At 44.9% G+C, this 25,202-nt stretch overlaps 1 protein-coding gene across 20 annotated transcripts in view; it reads right to left on the bottom strand.

The window, feature by feature from the left end:
- Window positions 1-554: 554 nt before the first annotated feature.
- CADPS2 (calcium dependent secretion activator 2) overlaps window positions 555-25,202 on the bottom strand; it is a 1,612,018-nt gene continuing 1,587,370 nt past the window's right edge. For all 20 annotated transcript variants that reach the window (XM_029616598.1, XM_029616596.1, XM_029616606.1 and 17 more), the window contains one exon: window positions 555-935. In XM_029616598.1, coding sequence (XP_029472458.1) covers window positions 765-935 — 171 coding nt within the window. In that variant the 3' untranslated portion in view covers window positions 555-764. The remainder of the gene's footprint in view (window positions 936-25,202) is intronic.

Genomic DNA, 25,202 nt, shown 5'->3' with positions numbered 1-25,202 from the left:
GTACAAAACAGGAAACATTACAAATGAGCTTCTCTATACAAATCGGAAATACGTCTGACAAGGACTTAGGTTGGCACAGTGGTATTTTCAAAGACAGACTCCATGTAAAATTTTATGTTCTGCGAGGCACAATTTTTAATACATAACTATGACTCATCATGAATTGCAATTACACTGGAATTAAACGTTAACCAAAGATATGCCCTCCCCAATCCCTTCCCCCCCCCCCCCCAAATCAAAATCACAAATGGAGCTCAAAATTCATGGCCATGCAGCTTTGGAGTTCAAAGAAGATTTTCCAACAACCCTTTCTTATAAAACTCCCTTGAGTTATTTCTTTTCTTAGATGTATTTAAATAAAATTATACTGAACTTGCAAGAATAACTTCTCCTCTACTTTAGGGGTCTAAGGTAAAATATATAAAGGTAAATGAATTACAACAACAAGTTGCAAAGTAAACTACTAGGGCATGATACAAACTTGCAGTCTGATGAGCATCTCCTTTGTAGATGTGTTGGGAAAGACGGACATGAGAAAGATGCACATGGGGACAACTTCCTACTGGGCACCAATGTTAATCTTTTTTACCTAAATTCCCTGGACTTTCTTTTTTTTTTTTTACCAGGGTTTACTATAAATTATAATCTCATCTCCCAAAGTAAATCATGTACAGCATATCTGTTACAACCTTAAAAAGTCTGCAATAACAACTTCTCTTTATTCTCTTCCCTTTTGTTTAAAGAGACCATTGTGATTTCTGATGTTATCCATCCTCTTCATCACTGTCCCTCAAAGAGATGCCTTGAAGACCTCCTCCATCAGTAACAGAAACAGTGGCCTCCTCCACAGTCAGGCGGCTACGGACAGTCTCATACGTTTTGTTATTTAGAGTTCCCTCTAGCACGCCCTGCAGCCGGAAGTCTCTGTAGGATTTCTTCATTAAGAAAGAGAGAAAATATTACTTGGTTTTCATAAGAAAGATGTGGCATCCTAATAATTCTGGCAGATGATTTAGGGTGAGTGTGTCAAACGAAATTTATCATAGGTGTGGGGAGACCATTGAGCCACTTACTAAGTTATTTGATACAAAGCATTGCTAGATGCAAGATGATTTGACATCTCGGTTGTTGGCTTGCAGCTAGGAGCTATGTTGCCCTATTTTGGAAAAAGTAAGGGCATCCAGAAGCTTGACTACCTAAGACATGTCTTACTGCCTTTATGGAGAAACTGATGCTATGTAAATAACCCAGGCTTAATAGATTGATATAATATCTAGCTCCCATTTCTAGAATAAATAGGAAGTTTCAACATCTGACTTTCCCTAGAAATTTGAAATTTAGACATTTTGTGAACGGATTTTTTTCTATGTGCATCAATTAGAGTAGCTGTTGGTTCTCGAGGTTCTAACTTTGTACCAGAGCATTCATCTAGTTCTTGAGTACCTCCATGTTTCTCTCTATTCTCTCTTTTATTTCAGTTCAAACTGTTTAAAAGATGTATGACATAATGTACATTATGCTTTATGGCTCAACTGCTGACCTTTGAATTCTTTTTGACTCATTAGTATGAAGGCCAAACGTAAGCTAAGCTAATGGGCTGGCCCTGTGGCTCAGTGTACAGCACTTATGTGCTGAGTTCAGTGTCTCTAGAGTGGCAGGGTGAGCCTGGGAATGGAGGAAGAGCCGGGGGGGGGGGGGGGGGAGGGAGACTGATGATGCTACTGCTATGACCTCAGAATTGCCTTGAGAAGTCTGGGGAGAAGAATTTCCTACAGCCCAGGGTAGGTGGTTGCCTGAGGTAAGGGGGGGGGGGGGGGTGTTACAGAAAAGGAAAAATAAGTAAAAGACATGGCATCAAGATTCTGGAAGACTGGCACTGCATTTTATGATACCTGCAAATAAAAGGCTATCCCCTATAGGAAAAGAATACTTTCAAAATGTTCCTTTATCCCACTGTATGGTGTCTTAATAAATATATATAGATATATACTTTTACTTTTTTTTTATTGATGTCATTAACTTAAGTACATTTAGAAACTGTCATTCAGATCTGTATGTATCTACAATTATCTTTTCCTAACAGTGTATTATTAAGAATTATTTCCAATATTGTCTATTGAACATGATAAGATATAGCAAATGTTGCTTACCTGTAACAGGTGTTCTCACAGGACAGCAGGATGTTAGTCCTCACATATGGGTGACATCATCAGGATGGAGCCCAATCACAGAACACTTTTGTCAAAGTTTCCAGAACTTTGACTGGCACCTACTGGGCATGCCCAGCATGGCACCAACCCTGCATCCAGCAGGTGTCCCCCTTCAGTCTTGTTTAAAGCTACAGGAAGTGCCGAAAAATAAAATAAGAAAATGTAACGAACCCAACACTGTGGGGTGGCGGGCGGGTTTCATGAGGACTAACATCCTGCTATCCTGTGAGAACACCTGTTACAGGTAAGCAACATTTGCTTTCTCACAGGACAAGCAGGATGGTAGTCCTCACATATGGGTGAGTACCGAGCTGAGGATGTCCGAGAAATGCACCAAATGTACCCAAGATGTGCAATAGGCACAAGGACTGGGGTGGAATTTGGAAGAGGGCATCCTGAACCCTAACAGGCAGGCAGAAGGGTGCTGGTACATCAAGTTGTAAAAAGGTTGCGCAAGACAGACTGGCCAAAGATGGAATCTTGTCTTCCAACCTTGTCTAAGCAATAATGGGCTGTAAAGGTATGGAGAGAACTCTAGGTAGCAGCCCTGCAAATGTCAGGAAGCGGCACCAAGTGCAGGTGCGCTACTGAAGTCGCCATGGCCCTCACAGAGTGTGCTTTAACACGGTCTTGAAGTAGAATGCCTGCTTGTTGATAACAAAAGGATATGCAGTCCGCTAACCAGGAAGAGAGAGTCTGCTTACCCACAGGCTGCCCCAATTTGATGGAATGGAAAGAGACAAACAATTGAGTGCTTTTCCTGTGGGCAGCTGTACAGTCTAGATAGAAGGCTAGAGCCCGTTTGCAGTCAAGGGTATGCAGAGCCTGTTCTCCTGGATTGGAGTGGGGCCTGGGAAAGAAGGTAGGTAGTATAATGGATTGATTAATGTGAAACTCTGATACTACCTTAGGTAAGAACTTAGGGTGAGTGCGGAGTACTGCCCAGTCCTGCAGAAGTTTAGTGTAAGGCGGATAGGTAACTAGGGCCTGTAACTCACTAACTCTCCGAGCAGATGTTATTGCCAAAAGAAAAATCACTTTTCATGTGAGAAAGCAAAGATCACAGGATTGGAGAGGCTCGAATGGTGGTTTCATGAGCTGACTTAAAACCAGATTAAGATCCCAAGAAGGGGCCTGATGATGCAATGGAGGCTTGAGGTGAAGCAAGCCTTTCAGAAAACGTGTCACAAGGGGTTGTACCGAAATAGGAATGTCCCCGACACTTTTATGGAAGGTGGCCACTGCACTGACATGCATTTTGATGGAGGATAATTTTAGACCTGACTCTGACAAGTGGCATAGATAGTCTAGAAACTTCGAGGTGAAACAGGTAAAGGGATCAAGGGATTGAGAAGAACACCATGACTCAAACCTTTTCCATTTGTAGAGGTAAGACTTTCTCTTGGAAGGCTTCCGTGAAGCAATCAGGACACGGGAAACTGGCTCCGAATGGTTAAGTGGCTGAAGAATTAACCTTTCAACATCCAGGCCATCAGGGACAAAGCTTGAAGACTGGGGTGGTGTAGACACCCGTCGTTCTGAGTGATCAGAAGCGGGTCCTTTCCCAAGGGAATGTGCCTGCGAATGGAGAGATCCTGAAGTATTGGAAACCACACTTGGCGAGGCCAGTGAGGTGCTATCAGGATCATGCATCCCTTGTCCTGACGTAACTTCACGAGAGTCTTTGATAGAAGTGGAAGTGGAAGGAATGCATATAGGAGACCGGTTGCCCATGAGAGGGAGAATGCATCTCTTGGCTGAGAGTGTTGGCTGCGAGTGAGAGAGCAAACGTTCTCTATTTTGCGGTTTTGAGGTGATGCAAAGAGGTCTATGTGAGGATAACCCAACGTTGGAATATTGAGTCCGCTACTGTGTGGTTGAGGGACCACTCGTGCGGATGGAAAGCGCGACTTAGGTTGTCCGCCAACACATTGTCCACTCCCGGCAAGTAGGTGGCCCTGAGGTACATTGAGTGGGAGAGGGCCTCCGCCCATATCTGTGCAGCTTCCTGACACAGTAGGTAGGAGCCCGTCCCTCCCTGTTTGTTGATGTACCACATGGCCACCTGGTTGTCCGTCTGAATCAGGATGACGTGATTGGAAAGGTGATCCTGAAACACCCTGAGAGCATATCTGATTGCTCGCAGCTCCAGTAAATTGATTTGGTGTTTGGCTTCCTCTGGAGACCAAGTTCCTTGTGTCTGCAAATCGACAACATGGGCTCCCCATGGTGAGAATTGAGGGTCTGGAGCCTGGAAGGGCAGGCCTTGGAGGAGATTGATCTGATTTTTCCACCAGGCTAGAGACTGACGAAGTGAGTCGTTGATGTGGACAGTGGTCGATAGAGATTGGACGGACTGAGTCCATTGTGATCTTAGAGTCCACTGCATGACTCTCATGGCCAAGCAGGCCATTGGGGTAACCTGTATTGAGGACGCCATGTGTCCCAGTAGGATGAGGAAGTGGTGTGCAGTCGTGCGGTGCTGAGTCTGTAGCTGGTGTGCGAGAGAGATGAAAGTGAGAGCTCGCTGTCGAGGCAGAAATGCCTTTGCCAGCAAGGTGTCCAAGTCTGCCCCTATTAATGATAAAGTTTGAGATGGGACTAAGCAGGATTTTGCGTAGTTGACGTGAAATCCTAGCGACATCAGAGTGTGTAAAGTAAGACGTAGGGACGACAGAGCAGCTTCCTGAGTGGGAGCCCTGATCAACCAATCGTCTAGAAAGGGGTAGACAAGGCTGCTACTACTATGAGGCACTTGGTGAAGACTCGTGGTGCAGATGCCAGGCTGAATGGTAGCACTCGGTATTGATAGTGTTTGGGGCCTATCAGAAATCTCAGGAACCTGCGATGAGATGGATTTATTGCAATGTGTGTGTACACGTCTTGGAGATCGAGAGAGCAGAGCCAGTCTCTTCTTTGCAGAAGAGGAAGGAGGGAACCCAAGGTTACCATCTTGAACTTTTTTCGGTGGAGGTACTTGTTGAGGGCACATAGGTCCAGAACTGGACGAACGCTGCTTGATTTTTTTGGGGATTAGAAAGTACTGGGAATAGAATCCTAGGCCTTTTGGGAGTAGGGCACTGGCTCTATTGCTCTGGACTGGAGGAGGAGGGACACCTCCTGCTCCAGGAGTAGTGAGTGGTCCGATGTTCTCCACGTCGGTAGAGGTGGGGAGTTCGGTGGGATGGAGAGAAAGTTCAGGCGATAAACTTGAGAGATTATGGCAAGGACTCACTGGTCTGAGGTGATTGTGTGCCACCTGTTGTTGAAATGGCACAATCGACCTCCCACTGGTATGAGGCACTGGAAACTGGCTGCTGCTCTCTATGCAGGAGTCAAAAGCTGGAAGCAGGGCCTGGCTGAGGAGCTGCTTGTGGCTTTTGTTTATGAGGTTGACGAGACTGGGCCATTTGGAAAGGTCTCGTGGAACGAGTTCTAGATGGTGGTGGATAGGATTTCTTTGGATGGAAGAATGACTTTTTAGTATCCTTCCTGAATGGCTGTTGAAGGAATACTGAGAGGGCATCAGAGAGAGCTGGCAAAGGGTCTCATGATGCTCCTTGAGTTCTGCTACCGTCCGCTGAATCTGTTCGCCAAACATATTGTCTCCTATGCACGGCAGATCAGATAATCTGTCTTGTACCTCAGGGCGCAAGTCAGAAGACTTAAGCCAGGCCCACCTTCTTGCCGAAATAGCAGTTGCAGACACCCTGGAAGTGGTGTCGAAGATATCATAAGAGGATCTTATTTCATGCCTCCCTGCCTCAAAACCCTTGTGTACCAGGGTTTGAAGCTGTTCCTGGAATTGCTGAGGCAGGGACTCTGCAAAGTCCTGTATCTGCTTGAATAAGACCCTGTTGTACTGGGTCATATACATTGATCCAGGGATCAATGCTCATCCGAGAGATGAGCATTGATCCCTGGAAGACACGCCAGCCAATGGCATCCAGGAATTTCTGTTCCTTATCTGGGGGAAAAGAAGAGTGGGGTTTTGATCTTTTTGCCCTCTTTTGGGCAGATTCTACAACCACAGATTGGTGATCCAGCTGAGGTTTATGGAATCCTGGGGCTGACTGGACCAAATAAGTGGTATCAGCTTTTCTGTTGACTGGAGCAACAGAACCAGGGTGTTCCCAGTTCTTTTTGAGGAGATCCAAAAGAACCTGGTGAATAGGGATGGAGGTTATTTCCTTGGGAGCATCTAGGAATTGTAACAGCTCCATCATTTGATGCCTGTCATCTTGTTCAGTCTGCAACTGGAAGGGAACCAATTCAGACATTTCCTTCACAAAATTTATGAAGGATAGGTCCTCTGGAGGAGAACACTTCCTGCTTTCAGTAGGAGAAGGTGGTGATGCAAGTCATCAGTGTCTTGAGAAGAATCGTCAGTCCAGGTGTCATAGGGATCAGCACCTGCTCCTCTAGGAACCTGAGAAGGATGGGACGATGGTATTCCTGAAGGTCCCGGTCTAGGCTCCGAAGGCATCGAGGGAAGTACTGGAGGCACCGATGAAGGCATTGAGGGCACCAGTGCAGGCATCGAGGGCATCGATGGATGGATCGGTGGCGCCGATGGGCACATCGGCATCGATGGTTGAGGCATCAGCAGGACTCCCGATGGCGGAATGCTGAACAGTTTTTCTCCTCCTGATGACAGAGTAAGCGGGGAAGGCACAGGAGCCATTGGTGACCCAGGATCCATCGGTGGAAAAGCGGCTATAAGCGCTTCCATCTTTGACAGCAACGGTGCCAATGCTGCCGGAATGGGATCAATGGTCGGTTCCACAACCGGCACCGATTTCGGCGCCGGGGGAACTTGGAGTCTGTGCATCGCCTTATCAATGGCCTCCTGAACCATGCGGTCCAGTTCTTCATGGAGACCTGGAGCAAGCAGCCCCGGCTCCGGAAGGGAAGAAGGAGGCAGAAGCATAGCCGGAGGGACCACCGTTAAAGGCGGAGTCGCGGCTCCAGATACCCATCTGAGTGAGGGTTGCCTCGGTGACCCGGTTGCAGAAAGGGTCGATGCCTTTTCTGGACGGGGTTTCTTCGATGGCAGCTCGGATGATGGCGAGGTTGATGATTTTCCTTCTTTGATGGTCTGAGACTTCTGGTGTCGATGTCGATGTTTCTCTCTACAATCTCCTCGGTCCTGAGGGGGGTAGAGGTAGTCGAAGGCTGAGAAGTCGCTGACGCCGGGCAGTCACCGGCCAGTGGCCGATACTGGCGCGAAGTGGACGGCGCCGGTTCAGACAACATCGATGCAATAGACGGCGTCGGGGTTTGAGAATGGAAGAGAAGTTCCATTTTCTCCATTCTGGCCTTGCGACCTTTAGGTGTCATTATGGCACATTTGGTGCAGGTCAAGATATCAGGCTTGCACCCAAGACACATTACACAGACTTTATGAGGGTCTGTTATGGATATGGTGCAAGTACAGTCCAGGCACCGACGGAAAACTGACGCCATGGCCTCTGAAAAAATTGAGCCGCGGTACGGTCGACGGCCAGTAGGCCGCGAGGGTCAAACTCGACGGGAATCGACCGAAAATGGGTAAAATCTTACCGGAGTACTGCGGAGTCAGAAATTTGGAGGAGGGACTCCTGTGGGTTATGAAAGTTTTTAGTAATTCCGTGAGGAAAATTCCTGTCAGGAATCTCTGTGGAGCTCCTTAACCCGCGTGGCTACTGCTGCGCAGAAAAAAGAAGACTGAAGGGGGACCCCTGCTGGCTGCAGGTTTAGTGCCATGCTGGGCATGCCCAGTAGGTGCCAGTCAAAGAAACTTTGACAAAAGTGTTCCGTGATTGGGCTGTATCCTGTGATGTCACCCATATGTGAGGACTGCCATCCTGCTTGTCCTGTGAGAAATAGTTTTAACCCTTGTAAATTGTTTTAGAATATACACATTTTTTATTTCCTTGTCTTACATATATTTCAAGGATGTCATACGGATGTTTCCCTGAGTACTGCTCTTAAATCACTCTTACGCTGGCTCTCTCACTTGCAGCATAGAAGGTCTCAGCTGAAAACGCACTTTATGGTGTGTAAATCGCTTACATGGATAGCCATGCACATTGTCACCTGGATTTTAAAAGCCCTGTGCGTGTAAAATCTGGGGCCTTGCGCGCCTCGAGCGAATTTTTGAAGGGGCCCAGCCATGTGCATAAAGCCCGGTACACACACAAGTGCCGGGCTTCTTCGAAGTGGCGAGCCGTGAGGTGTGTTCTGGGTGGGGAGGGGCGGGGCGGAGGCTGGCTGGGGCAGCGGCCATTAGCGGCCATTAGCCAGCGAGTAATAAAACAAAAAAATTAAGGCCAGGTAGGTGAGTTTTAGTGGGTGGGGAGGAGAAGGGAAGGGGACGAAAGGATAGGGAAGTTCCCTCCCAGTCCTCTCGTTAATTGCAGCGAACTGGGAGGGAACTGGGGAAGGCCGGATTGCATCACCGCACGGAGGTTGCATTAATTCTCCCCCCCCCCCCCCCCCCCTTGCGCATGCCGCCCGCACATAAGCCCACGGATTTTCTAACATATATCCGCCAGTGCAGAAGATATCTCAGCATGCTAGAACATGCATATGTTTACGTGCAGAGAGAGGGGGGCATTCCTGAGGGTGGAGTACCTGTGTAATCAGCAGGTCTGTGTCCCCTGATGCAGGTGACGTGATCATTGAAATATGGCTGTGTTGGGAAATTTTAAAGACTGTTGAACCTTCCGTTTATGCTTCTGACTAATGTTTCAAGCTGGCTGCACTATTGATGAAGCACTTAGATCTTGGAGATATTTGATGGCTGAGCGGCGCTTCACATTGAAAAGATAAGTGAATTACACTTGTGATATTTTTTGCACTTGATGTTTGGACTATGATTAAAAATCAAGGGGTCTTCTATGAATGGATTTTGTATTCTTAAAGAACTGACACTGCTAAGTCAGCCCTTATATAATAAGGTCAATTTTTCCATGGCATCCACGATATTGTTTCTAATTAAAAAAAACAAAAAACCCTGTTTCTTGGACCTTTAGAAAGCCTGGGTAAATCCATGGAAATTAAATATGTTTTGATTTTAGATAAGACTTCATATAGCATAAAATGAAATATCATTGATCAGGTTTCACTGATGAAATGTTCAGGGCCTTGGCTCCATTCAGACATATTTCCTAAGGTTGACCATTTCAGGTTGCCCAGCATCTTTAATGCAGTCCACTTTTGAAAATCTCAGCAGAATTGCTGCAGGACCATCAGGAACTCTGTTTTTTTGGGGTTTTTTTTTTAAATGGCCACTCATATATGTGCCTGGCAAATAAATGTAGCCATCTAGCTTTGAAAAACTGACGAAAATATACTTTCAGGTGCATTTCATAATGAATGCGAGAACTCATGAGTTTCAGTTTGTTTTCTATTTGTCAGTTTATAGGTACTCTTCTGCCATGTTTCAATGTATCTGCACCAATTTTAGTAAAGAGAGAGAAATGAGTAGGTAAGTGGGATGCAATGGGCTTTAATGGACAAATCTTTAAACAAGTTAAAGACACGGCTATGGGGGCCATTATTCAGAATTTTAATCTCGTTTTCTTTACCCCCTGGGTTTTTTGGCAATTCATTCCTTCATTGTTGTATTATATTGATATCACTGAGCTATAAGCTTCTGCACGGTATCCTAATAAGGTCCCTTCCGAAGAAGCCGATTGGCGAAACATGGCGGATCGGGGCACTTTAATGCTGAAAGGGGGACTTTAAGGCTTAAGAATTCTATAACCGATATAGGGATAATATCAGCATGAAACTAATAAAGATGTTACTTTGAACTTGACATTTGGAAATTTCATGATTGCACCGGATAATCAAAAAATATTATTTTGGATTTAAATTATTTTCTCACATTTCTTTTTTACATATGTTATATTGATGACATTTTTCTTATTTGAATGGACACTGATATTCTCTCTCTTTTTTTTTTTTTTTTTTTTTTTAGATTGGCTAAATTCATGTGACCCTAATCTCCATTTTTTGCATTGTATTCAGTCTTCTCACATTTCTTTTTAGATATCTCTATTTCTATTCAAAAGGGTACATTTTCCATTTATTTATTTATTTATTTATTTAAGTTTTTTTATATACCAACATTCAAGACAGTAGTCCCATCATGCTGGTTCACAAGAAACAGGGGTGCAATAAACTTTACAATTTGAACAATGGTGCAGAAAAGCAGTTACATGTAACAGGGAATCAATAACTAGGAGTAAGAAGGAAAATGAAGATCAAATAATTATATATATATATATATATATAATAACATTATAAGAGGTGGCTATTAATGCTAATACTAGCGAAGAATGTTGATTGGCTATTAATGCTATTACTAGCGAAGAATGTTGATTGGAGGAGGTTAAGTAATGTTGGAGTTAGGAAAGGCCTGCGTGAACAGCCACGTCTTGAGTCTTTTCTTGAATGTTGAGATGCTGGGTTCCATTCTAAGATCCGGGGGAATGGCGTTCCATAAAGTTGGACCAGCTGTGGAGAAGGCCCGATCTCTAAGCGTGATGTGTCTGGTAGTTTTGGCTGGAGGTACTTGAAGAGATCCTTTGTAAGCATCTCTTGTCGGTCTTGTTGAGTAGTGTAATCGGAGGGGGATATGGAGATCGATTGGGGCTAATTGATGGATGTTTTTGAAAATGGTGAGAATGGTCTTGTAGATTATTCTGAAGTGGATAGGCAGCCAGTGGAGGCCCATCAGGATAGGGGTTATGTGTTCTCTTCTCCTGGTGTTAGTGAGTATACGGGCGGAGGCATTTTGGACCATTTTTTAGGAAGCCCACAGATAAAAATACTTTACTTGTATACAACAATTATTATCCACAATTTCTGTTTGACAATATCCATGTTAGTCACTTTTTTAGATTACACAGACTCTGTCGTGTTCAGAGATTCTGACACAAGCCCAACAAATGAGGAAGAGGACTTTAGGTCTGTTAGGAATTGGGCAACATTTTGGGGAAGTAGGGGCATTTTTCACCAGGGTGGAACCAGGCAGGTGAACTGAGACAGAACAGCTTTTAAACTAGATGAAAAGGGAAAGCTGGCAGTCACTCAGGAGCGTATGGTTCAAAATATTGTATCTTTGAAGGATACTAACACAACGCAGAAGTTAAGGTTTCCTGATAGAGAGGTTGCAATAAATGCAAAAGTGGCTTAGGTGCTGTTAAGTAATGAGCAGATAGCATTGAAAGATTCCAAATGACCCCTTCTCAACTGTTAAGCAGGTTGTTAATTCAAACAAAAACATACTTTGAAATGTCTGTATACAAATGCTAGAAGTCTTAAAAATAAGATGGGAGAGTTAGAGTGCAAAGCACTGAATGAAGATGTAGACATAATTGGCATCTCAGAGACCTGGTAGGAGGATAACCAATGGGACACTGATACCAGGGTACAAATTATATTGCAATAATAGGATGGATCAAATTGGTGAAAGGGTGGTGCACTATATGTTAAAGAGGGCATAGAGTCAAACAGAATAAAAGTTCTGCAGGAAACAAAATGCTCTGTAGAATCCTTGAGGTCCATATTCAACCGCCATGCGGCTGTGCTATTTAGCCGGATAAACTTAGCTGGCTAACTAGCACTGTATATTCAGCGATGCATCTGCATTCCAGGACTGCCTGTCCAGCAAAGTTGTCTTGATCCAGACGGACAACCAGGTAGTCATGTGGTATGTGCACATTAGTCTACTTTAAAAGGATGCACATTAGTCTACTTTAAAAGGAGGACAATCAGGTGGTACGTGAACAAACAGGGGGTCACAGGCTCTGATCTCCTCTGCCAAGAGGTGGCGCAGATTTGGGCCTGGGCCCTGTGGCGTTCCATACTGCTGTGGGCCATCTACCTGGCAGGCACCGAGAATGTAATTGCAGACCGACTCAGCCAGTCATTCCAGCCCCACAAGTGGTCCCTGAACCCCTGTGAAGCGAGCAGAATCTTCCGCCAGTGGGGTCAGCCGGACATATATCTTATTGCTTCCCCACAGAACCACAAGGTTGACTTATTCTGCTCTCCTCACGGGAGGCAAAGGATCCCAGCTGTGGATGCCTTCACCTGCTCCTGGAGCGGAGGCCTCCTCTATGCATACCCTCCGATTCCGCTAATACCCAAGACTCTCGTGAAGCTACAGCAGACCAAGGCTCCATGATCCTCATAGCCCTGCATTGGCCGCGTCAGGTCTGGGTCCCCATTCTCTGCGACCTCTCTGTCCAGGCGCCCATTCGCCTGGGCACCTCACCCAACCTCATCACACAGGATCAGGGCAAGCTGTGCCACCCCAACCTCCAATCGCTGTCCCTAACAGCATGGATGTTGAATGGCTAATACTACGTTCCCTCGACCTTTCTGATAATGTCTCTCAGGTCCTCATAGCTTCGCGGAAGCCTTCCACGCGGAAATCGTATTAGGCAAAGTGGAGAAGATTCTCGTCCTGGTGCACGCAGGAAGGTCTTGACCCTTTCTCTTGCCCCATGCCTAGGCTTTTAGACTACCTCTGGTGCCTCTCAGAGTCTGGTCTATAGACTACCTCAATCCGGATACATCTGAATGCCATCAGCGCCTACCACCACGGAGTGGGCGACACTCCAGTGTCGGTGCAACCCTTAGTGGGTCGCTTCATGAGAGGCTTACCACAACTGAAGCCTCCATTACATCCCCCTGTTGTGGCCTGGGACCTCAACATAGTGCTCACATGGCTCGTGCGGCCTCCGTTTGAGCCTCTGTGCTCCTGTGAGTTCAAAAACCTTCCCTGGAAGGTCATCTTCCTAGTGACAGTTACTTCTGCTCGCAGTCAGGGGCTATAGGCCTTGGTGACCTATCCACCTTACATGAGGTTCTTCCACGACAGGGTGGTGCTCCACACTCACCCTAAATTCCTGCCGAAGGTAGTGACTGACTTCCACCTAAATCAGTCCATCGTATTGCCCACCTTTTTTCCAAGACCACACTCCCATCCAGGTGAGCGGGCTCTGCATACCTTGGACTGCAAGCATGCTCTCGCCTTTTATTTAGATCGCACTGCACCCAACTCTTTGTCTCCTTTGACAAAAATAGACTCAGAGTTGCGGTGGGCAAGCAGACCCTGTCTAACTGGTTGGCAGACTGTATTGCTTTCTGCTACCAGCAAGCAGGCCTTCCGCTCGAGAGACAAGTGAAAGCGCACTTAGTGAGGGTCATGGCAGCGTCAGAGGCGCGCTTCCAGGCAGTCTCTATTGCTGAAATCTGTACAGCCGGGACGTGGAGCTCCCGCCACACCTTCGCAGCCCATTACTGCCTGGACAAGGATGGTCGACAACACAGCGTCTTTCACCAGTCTGCCCTCCGTAATTTGTTTCCAGTGTAAGAACCCAACTCTTCCTACCTAGGGCCCAGTGTGATATTCAGGCTGCCCCGTGTTGCCAATAGCACCCCTGTTGTTGTGCTTGTTGCACGTATTGGGTGTCTATTGGCCCAAGGTATTCTGGGAGCAGCCTGCAGCTTGCTATTCACCCATCTGTGAGGACTACCATCCTGCTTGTCCTGGGAGAAAGCAGAGTTACTTACCTGTAACAGGTGTTCTCCCAGGACAGCAGGATGTTAGTCCTCATGAAACCCGCCCACCACTCTGCAGAGTTGGGCTCGCTTATGTTTTGTTGTTTTATTTTCTGCTCGTATTTTTCTGCTATGAAACGAGACTGAAGGGGGACCCTGTGTGGCCATGGGGTTGGAGGCATACTGGGCATGCTCAGTATGCCAGCCAACATTCTAGAAACTTTGAGAAAAGTGTTCCATGACAGGGCTCCATCTGATGATGTCATCCATCTGTGAGGACTAACATCCTGCTGTCCTGGGAGAACACCTTTTATAGGTAAGCAACTCTGCTATCTTGTTCCTGAGCTACATCCAATTCTGCAATCCTGTTCCAATGTTCCCGCTCTATGTGACTCTCCTGGGTTCTTTGACACAACTGTATGGTATTTTTATGGCCAGTAGCTCTTGTCTTATTCTGGTTTTATGTTTTAGTATGTATTTTGTTTTAGATATTCTTGTTTTTCTTTTCTTCTTGTATTTATGTATTTTTTATTGTACAAACACCTGGTTAATTTGCTTTTATAGGCAGGATATTACATTTTAATTACTAAATAAATAATCCTGAGCCTGACTCCAGCACTATAGCTGCATGCTGAGACGCCTCCCAAGCTAAGCCTTATTTTACTAGCCTTTCCCCAAACTTCATCCAGCTTCTTCAGGTATGCCTCTTCCTAACATGCAATTCACTAGTGACTGGACATATCCTGACAGATGGCAGCAGCCCAAAACCAGAGCCATGCTGGAATGGAAAAGGTGGTCAACAAAACTGACACTTTGAAGGACGTAATATATACCATTCAAACAATGCAGGCCCAGCTCCACAGCCTCCAGAAGAAGGTTAATATCCTGCAGGGGCTTAATCAATCCAAATGGAATGGTCTGTAGCTGTCCACCTGTTCACAGATGCACAAATGTCACTCCCAGAAAAATATGATGGAACAAAAGCAGAGTTTTGTGCTTCCTCAATCAGTGTTGACTCTGGTTCTGACTACATCCACATTCTATAATATGGACTCTATTAGTGGGCTTATTTATTAGTCTACTTTAAAAGGAGGCCTTGGCTTCCACTGCTACAGCATGAGAGTATGATCCTTGACCGTGTGGAACAATTTGTAGCTGCCATCTCTCAGGCTCTGAGGAACCAGACCAGGTCCAGCTATCAGAGAATAGTCTTATGTCTAGCAATAAACCAGAATGATTCAGCATTCCCAGCATGGTTGTACTGCAGGGCTTCCAACCTGACATAGGACACCCTAGCAAATGCACAATGGGAAGGCTAGAAAGCCATACTTTCATGTGGCTAGGCTGGAGCCAGGGTATAAAGACAAATGTAACATCCTGTGAAGTATGTGCAAGAACCAAGATGCCACAGGAAATCGCAGAAGGACTCGATGCCTATACCAGTATTGTCTAAACCTCGGAAATGGATATCCTTGGATTTCAACATACAGCTACCCCTATTTCAAAGGAAATCCATGATCCTAATGGTAGTGGCCCATTATATTGCAGCAGAGGGCATTTTCTCTGCATGGGAAACTGCAGAGAATTTTCTACGAGAAGTGGTATGATTCCATGGTTTACATCCACACATCATCTCTGAATGAAGTATCCAGTTTACAGAACAATTATGGAGAGAGACAACCAGACTATTGGATATCTAGGTGTTCTTATCAGTGTATCATCCAGAATCCAATGGACAGACTGAATGAGTAAATCAAATCCTATAGCAATACCTTTGGCTCTTTTGTAACTATCACCAGAATGACTGGATTCAGTTGCTCCTAACTGCGGAATTAGCATATAACTCCTCAACGAAACATTCTTCAATGAAAACTTTGCCTTTTTCCCCCAACAATGGGTTTCATCCTCAGTTCCACTCAAGAGACATACAACAGTCTAGGGCCCAGTTGCAGGAAAATGGATCAAGAATTTGCAAGAGGTACATGCTCAAGTTCAGCAAGCCCTGGAAAGAGCCAAAGAATATCAAAATAAATCTGATGTTAGACGGCGATGAAAGACCTCCCAGTTTGCAATGAGAGATAAAATATGGGTCTCAATGAGTCACATATGGACAAGAAGATCCACTACCAAACTTGAACACAGATTCAAGAGGCCTTTCATTATCTAGAGACAGATGAATCCAGTGACCTTCAGGATACATCTACCAGTAAGCCTCCAAATTCATCATTTTTCATATGGCCCTATTAAAGCCATTTATGTAGAACCCATTCCTGGGTTGACAGACATTTTCCCCATAGTCAGCCAGTGATGGTGAACGGACAACACAAATTCATTCTCAGATTCTGGGCACAAGGTACACTGAAGGACAACCACATTATCTTGTAGATTGAAAGGGGTTTAATCCAGAAGACAGCAGTTGGGAGCCAGTTCACAGTATACATGTTGATAACCTACTCAGATGTTTACAACAGGAACATGCAGACAATCCAGATCCTGAGGTCCAAAGAGGGGGCAGTAGGAAAGGGTAATATACTGTCAGGATCAATGAGGCTTGAACTGGTAACTGTAGAAGGCAGAGGCCAGGAAGTTGAAGAGAAGCCAAGAGAGAAATAGAGGCAGGGAAAAACCAGGGGGGGGGGGCATTTGCTTTTCAATTACCAGGTAGTTAGACACATCCTCAGAAGGTCCCATTGTTTCAGCACAGGGTGTACCCTGATTGATGACAGTATATAAGAAGAGAAATGGAGACACACCTTTCCTGGTACAACAGCAAGGTGGGGGGTAAAAGACTAATGTGCATGGACTGGGAGAGGGACCTTGGGGTAATTGTTATCGATCTGATGCCGAATGGGCGGAGACATCAGATAGGAGTTAGCAATCTGTTATGTACTAGCTCCAGAAGGAGGGGGAGTTAACAAGCTGAAGACTCCTGGTAGGAAAGGAGTAGCCATCTGTTCCCAAAGGAGTGCTTGGAGAGGACACTCAGCTGTAGAGGAATGTAGATAGGTGAATCCTTGGGCCGATGGCAGATGACTGCGCCCCCAGGAGGATATCCTGAGAGGGACCACCGGCTAGGCTTGAGTATGGAGACAGACACAGAATTCTTTATTAGACAGGTAGTAGAACCACAAGAGGTGGCAGTAGTGAGCTGCTACGCCCGGCAGGGCTGAAGTCCCTCAGGTACTGGAACCACAATCCCAGGGTAGCTGAGCTGTAGAAAAACTATAGATAGTGAGTAGACAGGATATGCTGTGTTCATAGCCAGAACTGGATGACAGATCTCACATAAGATCTTTAGAAAGCTCAGTAGATGGAAAGGGTTAGGCCCTCGAGAAGCGAGTACCTGGTTCCAGGGAAAGCTCTGAGAGAGCGATGGTAACTCACAATTGTCTGTATCTGTGATAGCTTCCAGGCAGTAGAGAATCTTCAGAGTGTTCAGGAACATGGGCCCTCGAGGAGCGAGTACCGGTTCCTATCGGCAATCTGAAATAGAGAAAAGAGAGCGAGGCCCCCAAGGAGCGGGTACCCCTGGTAAGTCCAAGGAGGCAGAGTAGCTTAGGTAGCGAAACCCTTTGCTAACTCAATCCGTTAGCAATTTCTGAGACCTTTTATATTGGAAGCGGATGACGTCAGTTCAGGGGGACGCCCCCGAGGTTCGCGCCCTTGCTGGTACATCATTCGGGCTCCGGGGATGCCGGAGGAAGATGGCAAGAAGATGCCGCGGCAGCAAACCGTCCATCAGGCCCGGAGGGAGTCACCACAGTGGTAAGGAGGGCGGAGTGAGGGCATCGAGCAGCGACGGACGCAACAGTAATAGTGTCAGGCGATCTGAAGGCAGCGAAGCAATGTGACAAGACGATAGCTTGCACAGAGAGAGGCATAACCAGCAGGAAAAAGGAGATAATTATGCCCTTGTACAGATCCTTGGTGTGGTCTCACCTGGAATACTGTGTTCAGTTCTGGAGCCTGTATCTCAAAAAGGATAAGTTTAGGATGGAGGCAGTCCAGAGAAAGGTGACCAAAATGATGTGGGGTCTGTATCAGAAGACTTATGAGGGGAAACTGAAGGATCTATATATGTATACCCTGAAAGAGAGGAGGTACAGGGTAGATATGATTCAGACTTTCAGATACCTTAAAGATTTTAATAATGGAAAGCACCCTGTAGAACGAATCTCCATGGGGGATGACTCAGAACCAACATCAGAAATATTTCTTCACGGAGAGGGTGGTGGATGCCTGGAATGCCCTTGCAGAAGAGGTAGTAAGAACAAAAACAGTAAATGAATTCAAAAGAGCATGGGATAAACATTGTGGATCCCTGAATACTAGAAGTTGGAAATGAAGAAAACCTACACAAAGTGGCAGTTACTACCCCTTAACAGAAGACACAGGGGTTACTACCCTTAACCGATTAGCCTTGATGCTTGTAATGCAACTACAACATCGCTCTCTGCTTAAATGGCAAGGGAAAAAGGGGAATTGGTTTCAAAAGACAGCCAACGCTGGGCCCTGACTTTTATGGTCCGGGGTACTGATATGCAGATATTAAGGATAAAGCACAGGTCTATTTCTATGGCCAAGTCCAAATCCAAAGCATGTTCAAGCAGCACTGTCTGAATTATCAATGCTCACCCCATAAAAATGTTGCTAGCAGTAATTTTGTTATGGGTTTGACAACTGCTTGGTTATGATTGTAAATATTGCTACCCTTAACATAAGACTTGGGGGTAACAGAACTGCAGTTACTATCCTTAACAGAAACATGGGGTAAACTTGCATAAAGCGTCAGTTACTACACTACTTAAGAAACTTGCTGGGCAGACTGGATGAACCATTTGGTCTTTTCCATCATCATTACTGTGTTAGTATTCTTCGGAATCTCTACTCATCTGGATTTGTTCCTATGCAGCATTCATCTCTGCAGTCTGCTTCATTGTTCCTGCTCTACGTGTAAGATCTGCAGTCCTGTTCCAGCACTCCTTTTCCACACCTCTCTCTCCTTGGTTCCTGATCCTGGGCTGCTCTAGTGTTACAACTAATCGCTGAGTTGTCTCCCAAGCTAGGCCTGGTTTAATGGCCTTGGCTCAATCTTCATTCACCCAATTTCTTCAGGTACACCTCTTCCTAACAATTGCCAAGTGACCAGATATAGACTGACAATAAGAGGAATGTCAGTAATTTATTCTGGTGCTTTGTGGTAGCAGCTTATGCAGATCAGAGTCCTTCTAATAGATGCATATACTACATCCACCAGTGAAGTACACCTTCATGATTCCTTAAGTCAAACAGGAATTTACCTTTACATTAAAAAAGTTAAACACACAATTTGTTTATGCATTAAAGAGTAAGTAATCAAAACTGGGCACTTTGGTGCAAATTCTGTGGGTACTTTTTACCCATGTGGTTTGCAATATAATCAAAGCCAAAGTACAGAGGTATTTTGGCTTTGATTATTGCCTAACAAAAAATTACCCACAGAGATTTGTGTTGTCTGTGGAAAGTTTTCCAGCATAAAACAACGCGTTTAGGTTTGAATAATCAAACATGTGTGTGTTGTTGTTTTCTCCATCCCCCAGAGTCTGTGGATAAAAGTTTGCCTCGTGTTGCACAATGTGCAAACTTTTGTCCTGCAGACAGGTTGAGCAATATTCAAAGTTCCCCATTTCCATAGGGTAAATGCTTTTTACCCACAGAAATGGCTTTCAATATCACCCTCCCTAGCCAGCAGCATTACCTATATTTCTCAAAATACCAACATGCTTGTTCATTGGGGCTTCCAACTGTAGTCTTGTTCCTAGGGCTCATTTCTTTCTTGTCTTAATATAGCACATTTCTTTACATTGTCACTTATTTCAGGGAGGAGCGGGAACAGAAAAACAGAGCTCTTTTATTGTGACCACACAAATATTTTAAAAGTCAGCTCTCCTAGTCCATTTTTCATCAGTTTGTGCTATAATTAGAGCTACTGTTAGGTGCTTACAAATTATAAATTTTGGTGTTTATTTTCCAGATAATTAAGGGTTCTTTGAAAGTACAAAAAATTGGTATTTATCAGAGTTTTTGCGGAGCAGGTATTATGGCCGGCTACCTTTTCCAGTTAAAATAAATACATATATTTGTGCAACTAGGGAGTCATGAGCATGGCAAAGGCAGAAAAACAGAGTGAAGAGCCAAGGCAGGCAAGCAGTGGCATAGCTAAGGGTGGGCCCATGTGGGCCATGGCCCACCCTCTCTGGGTTTAGGCCCACCAACAGAGCTGCCCGACACCACAGCAGTGCAGTGATTATCTGCCTGTGGGGATTCCAACCTCTCAGGCACATGAGCACAACAATGGTGGCACGATGATGACCTGCCTGCGGGATCCCACCCCCCATGGGCACAAGAGCAGAACTGCAGCAGGGCATTGAAGATCTGCCCACGAGGGTTCTACCCCCCCTCCAAATGGGCTAAAGAGGACCACGACAACCTGGTGAAAACCATCCCGCAAGAATACCACCTCCAGCAGGCTGAAGACACCCACGGTGATGTGATAGGCCAGAGGAGGTGAGGGAGGCAGGCTGTGAAAGGGAAGGAAGGAGGAGTGAATGTATCTCTCCTTTGCCTCTTCTCCCCATCCTTACCTTTCCATCTACTTCACTCCTCAGCTTCCCTCCCCTTTCTTCTTACTGAGATGGGAGGGGAGGACAAGGGAACTGAGCTAAATAAGTGGAAGGGAAGGGAGGAGGTTGTGAGTGAGGAGAGGTGTGAGAGGGAAGGGAATGGAAGAGGTGTGACTGAGAGGGGAGAGAAGGAACTGAACAGGAAGTGTGAGAGGGAAAGCAGTAAGAGGGAAGGAAACGGAGGAGTAGTGAGAGGGAAGAAAAGATGGTGAATAAGTTAGGGAGAAGGGAAAGGGGTAAGTGAGAAGGAAGAAGGGAAGGGGATTAGTGAGAGGGAAGGGAAGAAATGGAGAAATTACTTACCTGATAATTTTGTTTTCCTTAGTTATGACCCTTGCCAGCAGATGGAGACGGAGCAAGCTGATGTCACAGTAAATATACTCCTGTAGAGACCCCAGCCTGCCAGTATTTTCTTCAAAAGCAACTGTGGATAGATTAGCAAAAAACTTGATTAAAAACTTGATTAAACACAGGCAACCATAACTATACTCAACCAACAAGAAAACAATGAACTCATGTAAGAATGTAGGTATCCCAAGCTAGGGACTGGATGAACCTTACCAGCAATCCATTGGGATACAGAGCCCCACAGGAGGGCTGTTGACATACTCATGTGGCAGACAATGGCGGGAAGCTGAGTCCATCTGTCTACACTAAGGAAAACAGAATTATCAGGTAATTTCTTCATTTCCTAGTATGTAGACAGATGGACTCAGAACCAGTGAGATGTACCAAAGTTACTTCCCAACAGGGTGGGAGGCTGCCCACGGTCCAGTCAACACCGCACATGCAAAGGCTGAGTCTTTCTGGGCCTGCATATCCAGAAAATAAAACCTGGAAAAAGTGTGTAAGGAGGACCACATTGCAGCTCGGCAGATATTGACGGGAGACAACAATTGAACCTCCACCCATAACACTGACTGAGCTCTAGAGGAATGAGCCTGAACCTGAGCAGGCAAAGGCTTCTTAGCATCCACATATGCGGTCATGACCACCTCCTTAATCCAGCGAGCTATTGTAGCCTGCGAAGCTGGAGAGCCCTGCTTACTTTCGCCAAGAAAGACAAACAGGCGATCCGTCTTCCAGAAAGGTTCAGAAACCTCCAGATATCGCACGACAAGTTTCTTGACGTCCAATGAGTGCAAGAGGTGATATTCCTCCACATTCCTGACCTTATCCAGGGACGGCAAGGAGATGGACTGATTCAAATGAAAGTCTGACACCACTTTGGGCAAAAAAGATGGAACAGTATGCAACTTTAATGCCCCTGGAGTCACCCGAAGGAATGGCTCCCAGCAAGACAAGGCCTGCAGCTCAGAGATTTGACGCACAGAATATATAGCCACCAGGATCACTGTCTACAAGCTTAACAACTGCTAGGAAAGGCTACACAGCAGTCAGAATATATGACCCGCCAAAAAATCCAGCACCAAGTTAAGACTCCACAAGGGAACTGGTAACTGCAAGGGAAGCTGAAGAAGCTTCATTCCCCTCAAAAAAACGGACCACATCAGGATGGGATGACAAGAAATCACCATTTGCTGTGCCACTAAAACAGGCAAGAGCTGAAATCTGCACCTTCAAGGAATTAAGGGCCAAACCTTTATTCAACCCACCCTGCAAAAAATCCAGTTGAGGAAGACCACCACGTTCCTCACACCAGGCCTCAAAAACTCTCCAAACCCATATACAAGTGAAGAACTTTCGAGCGCGGAGTAAGGTGGCAATCACTTCAGAGGAATATCCACACTTCAACAAGTGAACCCTCTCAAGGGCCAAACCATAAGACAGAACCGAGACGGATCCTCGTGAAGAACCGGACCCTGCTGTAATAGATTCATGTGTGGCGGAAGAAGAAGGGGGGTCTCCACAAATCTCCATTCCATGGACACCTGGGCCAGTCTGTCACCACCAGAAGTACTATTTATTTATTTATTTATTTAAAAGTTTTTTATATACCGCACATGGGGTCACTTACGTGTCCGTCTAGGCGGTTTACAATTTACATACACAATAAAAGCAATTTAAACATAAGGCACAATAAAACAAAATAAATCTTTCTTTACGAGTATCAAGCAGATATAGGTAATTCAGAGTAGACAGTTAAATGGTGGTACTGAGATTGTATGCTTCATTAAATAGAAAGGTTTTAACCATCTTTTTAAATTCATTTCGATTAGATGTCATTCTGATACTGTCTGGTATAGAGTTCCACAGGGAAGGACCAAAAACTGAGAAGGCTCTGTTTCTTGTTAGGGCTAAGCTAGTAGATCTGACTGACGGAATTTCCAGTAAACATTTGTCTGTGGAACGGAGTTGTCTTGTTGGTTTATAGATGTGTAACATAGAGCAGAGCCATATTGAATTGGGGTTATAAAGTAGGTTGTGGATAGTGGTTAAGATTTTGTATTTTATGCGGTGAGTAATGGGAAGCCAGTGTAAATGCTGAAGTACTGGGGAGATATGTTCTCTTTTAGGAAGGTTGAAGATCAGTCTAGCAGTAGCATTCTGAATGAGTTGGAGTGGGCGTAAAGATGATAGTGGGAGTCCAATGTATAGTGCATTACAATAATCCAGATTTGATAATATTAAAGCTTGTGTTACGGTTCGGAAGTCTGATGGCAGCAGAAGTGGCTTTAGTTTTTTTAGCATGTGTATCTTGAAAAATGATTTTTTAACTGTTTCTGATATGTGTTTTGATAGAGATAACTTCGAATCTACTGTTATGCCAAGGTTTCTAGCATGGTTACTTATAGATATAGATTGTCCATCAAAAGTGAATGTTTTTGGAGGGCGTTGAGTGGAATCGGGAATAGTAGATAAGTAAATTAATTCTGTTTTCGCTGCGTTCAATTTGAGTCGATTGTGAGCTAACCAGGTTTTTATTGTTTCTAGATAGATTTGAAGTAGTGAAAGTGTTTTGGGCCATGTTTCAGTGAAAGGTAAGATAAATTGGATATCGTCTGCGTAAAGTTTGAAATTTAAGTTTAAACCATCTAGAAGTCGACAAAGGGGTAGGAGATAGATATTAAAAAGTAATGCAGATAAGGATGAGCCTTGTGGGACACCCGTATTAATTGTGTACCATTCAGATTTTGATTTTCCTAAGGATATTCTCTGTGGACGGTTTTGTAGAAATGATGTAAACCATTGTAAAGCTGTATTTGTGATTCCAATTTGTTGTAGGTTAGACAGGAGTATAGTATGATTTAAAGTATCGAAGGCAGCGGATATATCTATCATTACCAGTATGTAGTTTACGTTTGCATCGAATCCTCTGATGATGGTGTCAAAAACAGATATGAGAAGGGATTCAGTACTGTGTCCTTTCCTGAATCCGTGTTGGTTTTGATGAAGAATGTTATTTTCTTCGATATACGATGAAATTTGATGAAGTACGACGGATTCAATTATTTTTGCGATGGATGTTAATGTGGCAATTGGACGGTAATTTGATAGGTTTAAAGGATCTTGGTTTTTCTTTTTTGGTATAGGGGAAACTGATGTTTTTTTCAGGGAGTCGGGAAAGATTCCTTGGGATAAAGATGCATTTACTATTTGAGATATGAAAGAAGCAATGTGTTCTTTACTTGATTTGAGTATGGATCCTGAACACGGGTTAAAAGGGCTTTTTGATGGTTTAGATTTGGTAAGTATATTTATGATTGTGGCGTCATTTATGTTTGTGAATTCTGAGAAGTTACAGGCACAGATTGGGATGAGTGATTTTGGCAGTGGGAGGTGTTTAAATTCTGAAGATATTGTCTCAATTTTCTTTGTGAAGAATTGCGCTATTTTATTACAGAGATCATTTGTTATCATAGCAGGTGGTTCTGATATAGTTGTTAATTCTCGTACTATAGTGAATAAAATTTTTGGGTTTCCGTATGCTTTTTTCAGTTGGGTCGCGTAATAGGATTTTTTGGTTTTTATTATTTCTTTTTTGTATTTTTGAAGCAATGTAAAATATTCTTGTTTTCTTTCCGGTCGAGGGTTCTTTCTCCATCTTCGTTCCAGGTTCCGTAATTTGCATTTTATTGTTTTGAGGGATTCGGTATACCATGACGATGTTTTCTTGTTGAAGTTGCTAACCATTTGTAGAGGGGCAATAGTGTCCCTTGAGGACTTCGATTTAGCAAATTATCCTGCCCAGCAACTGCATGGAGGAAAGGCATAAAGCAATTTGTCTTCTGGCCAGACCTGTATGAGAGCATCGATGCCCAGCGACCATGGATCTCTCCTGTGATTGTAGAATCGATGAACTTTCACATTGCGAGACGTCTCCAGCAGGTCTAGGAACAGAAGGCCCCAGCGATCCACAATCACTTGAAACGCCTCGGCTGACAACACCTTTTCTCCTGGGTCCAGACTCTCCCTGATGAGAAAGTCCACTCTTATATTGTCTTTCCCTGCAATGTGAGAAGCCGAGATCATCTGCGACCCCTGCTGCGACCCCTGCTGGCTCTTGGTTCCTTCCTGGAGATTGATGTAGGCCACTGTCGTCACGTTGTCTGACATCACGTGAACCACCTGACTCTGCCACCTGTGGGTGAACTGCAAGCATACCAATTGAATTGCCTGGGCTTCCAGGCGATTGATGTTCCAGCGGGACTCTTCGGCATTCCAACGCCCTTGGACCATCAGCACCTGAAAATGGGTCCCCCAACCCTGGAGACTCGCATCTGTTATGAGCACCAACCAGATCGGGGAGGACAAGGAAACTCCCTTTCTCAGATAATCCTCCTGCAATCACCATTGGAGGCGAGAG

Source organism: Rhinatrema bivittatum, chromosome 9 (assembly GCF_901001135.1).
Source record: "Rhinatrema bivittatum chromosome 9, aRhiBiv1.1, whole genome shotgun sequence".
Lineage (NCBI taxonomy): Eukaryota > Metazoa > Chordata > Amphibia > Gymnophiona > Rhinatrematidae > Rhinatrema > Rhinatrema bivittatum.
The sequence above is the reverse complement of the archived record's forward strand: the minus strand, read 5'-3'. Positions and strand labels throughout refer to the sequence as shown.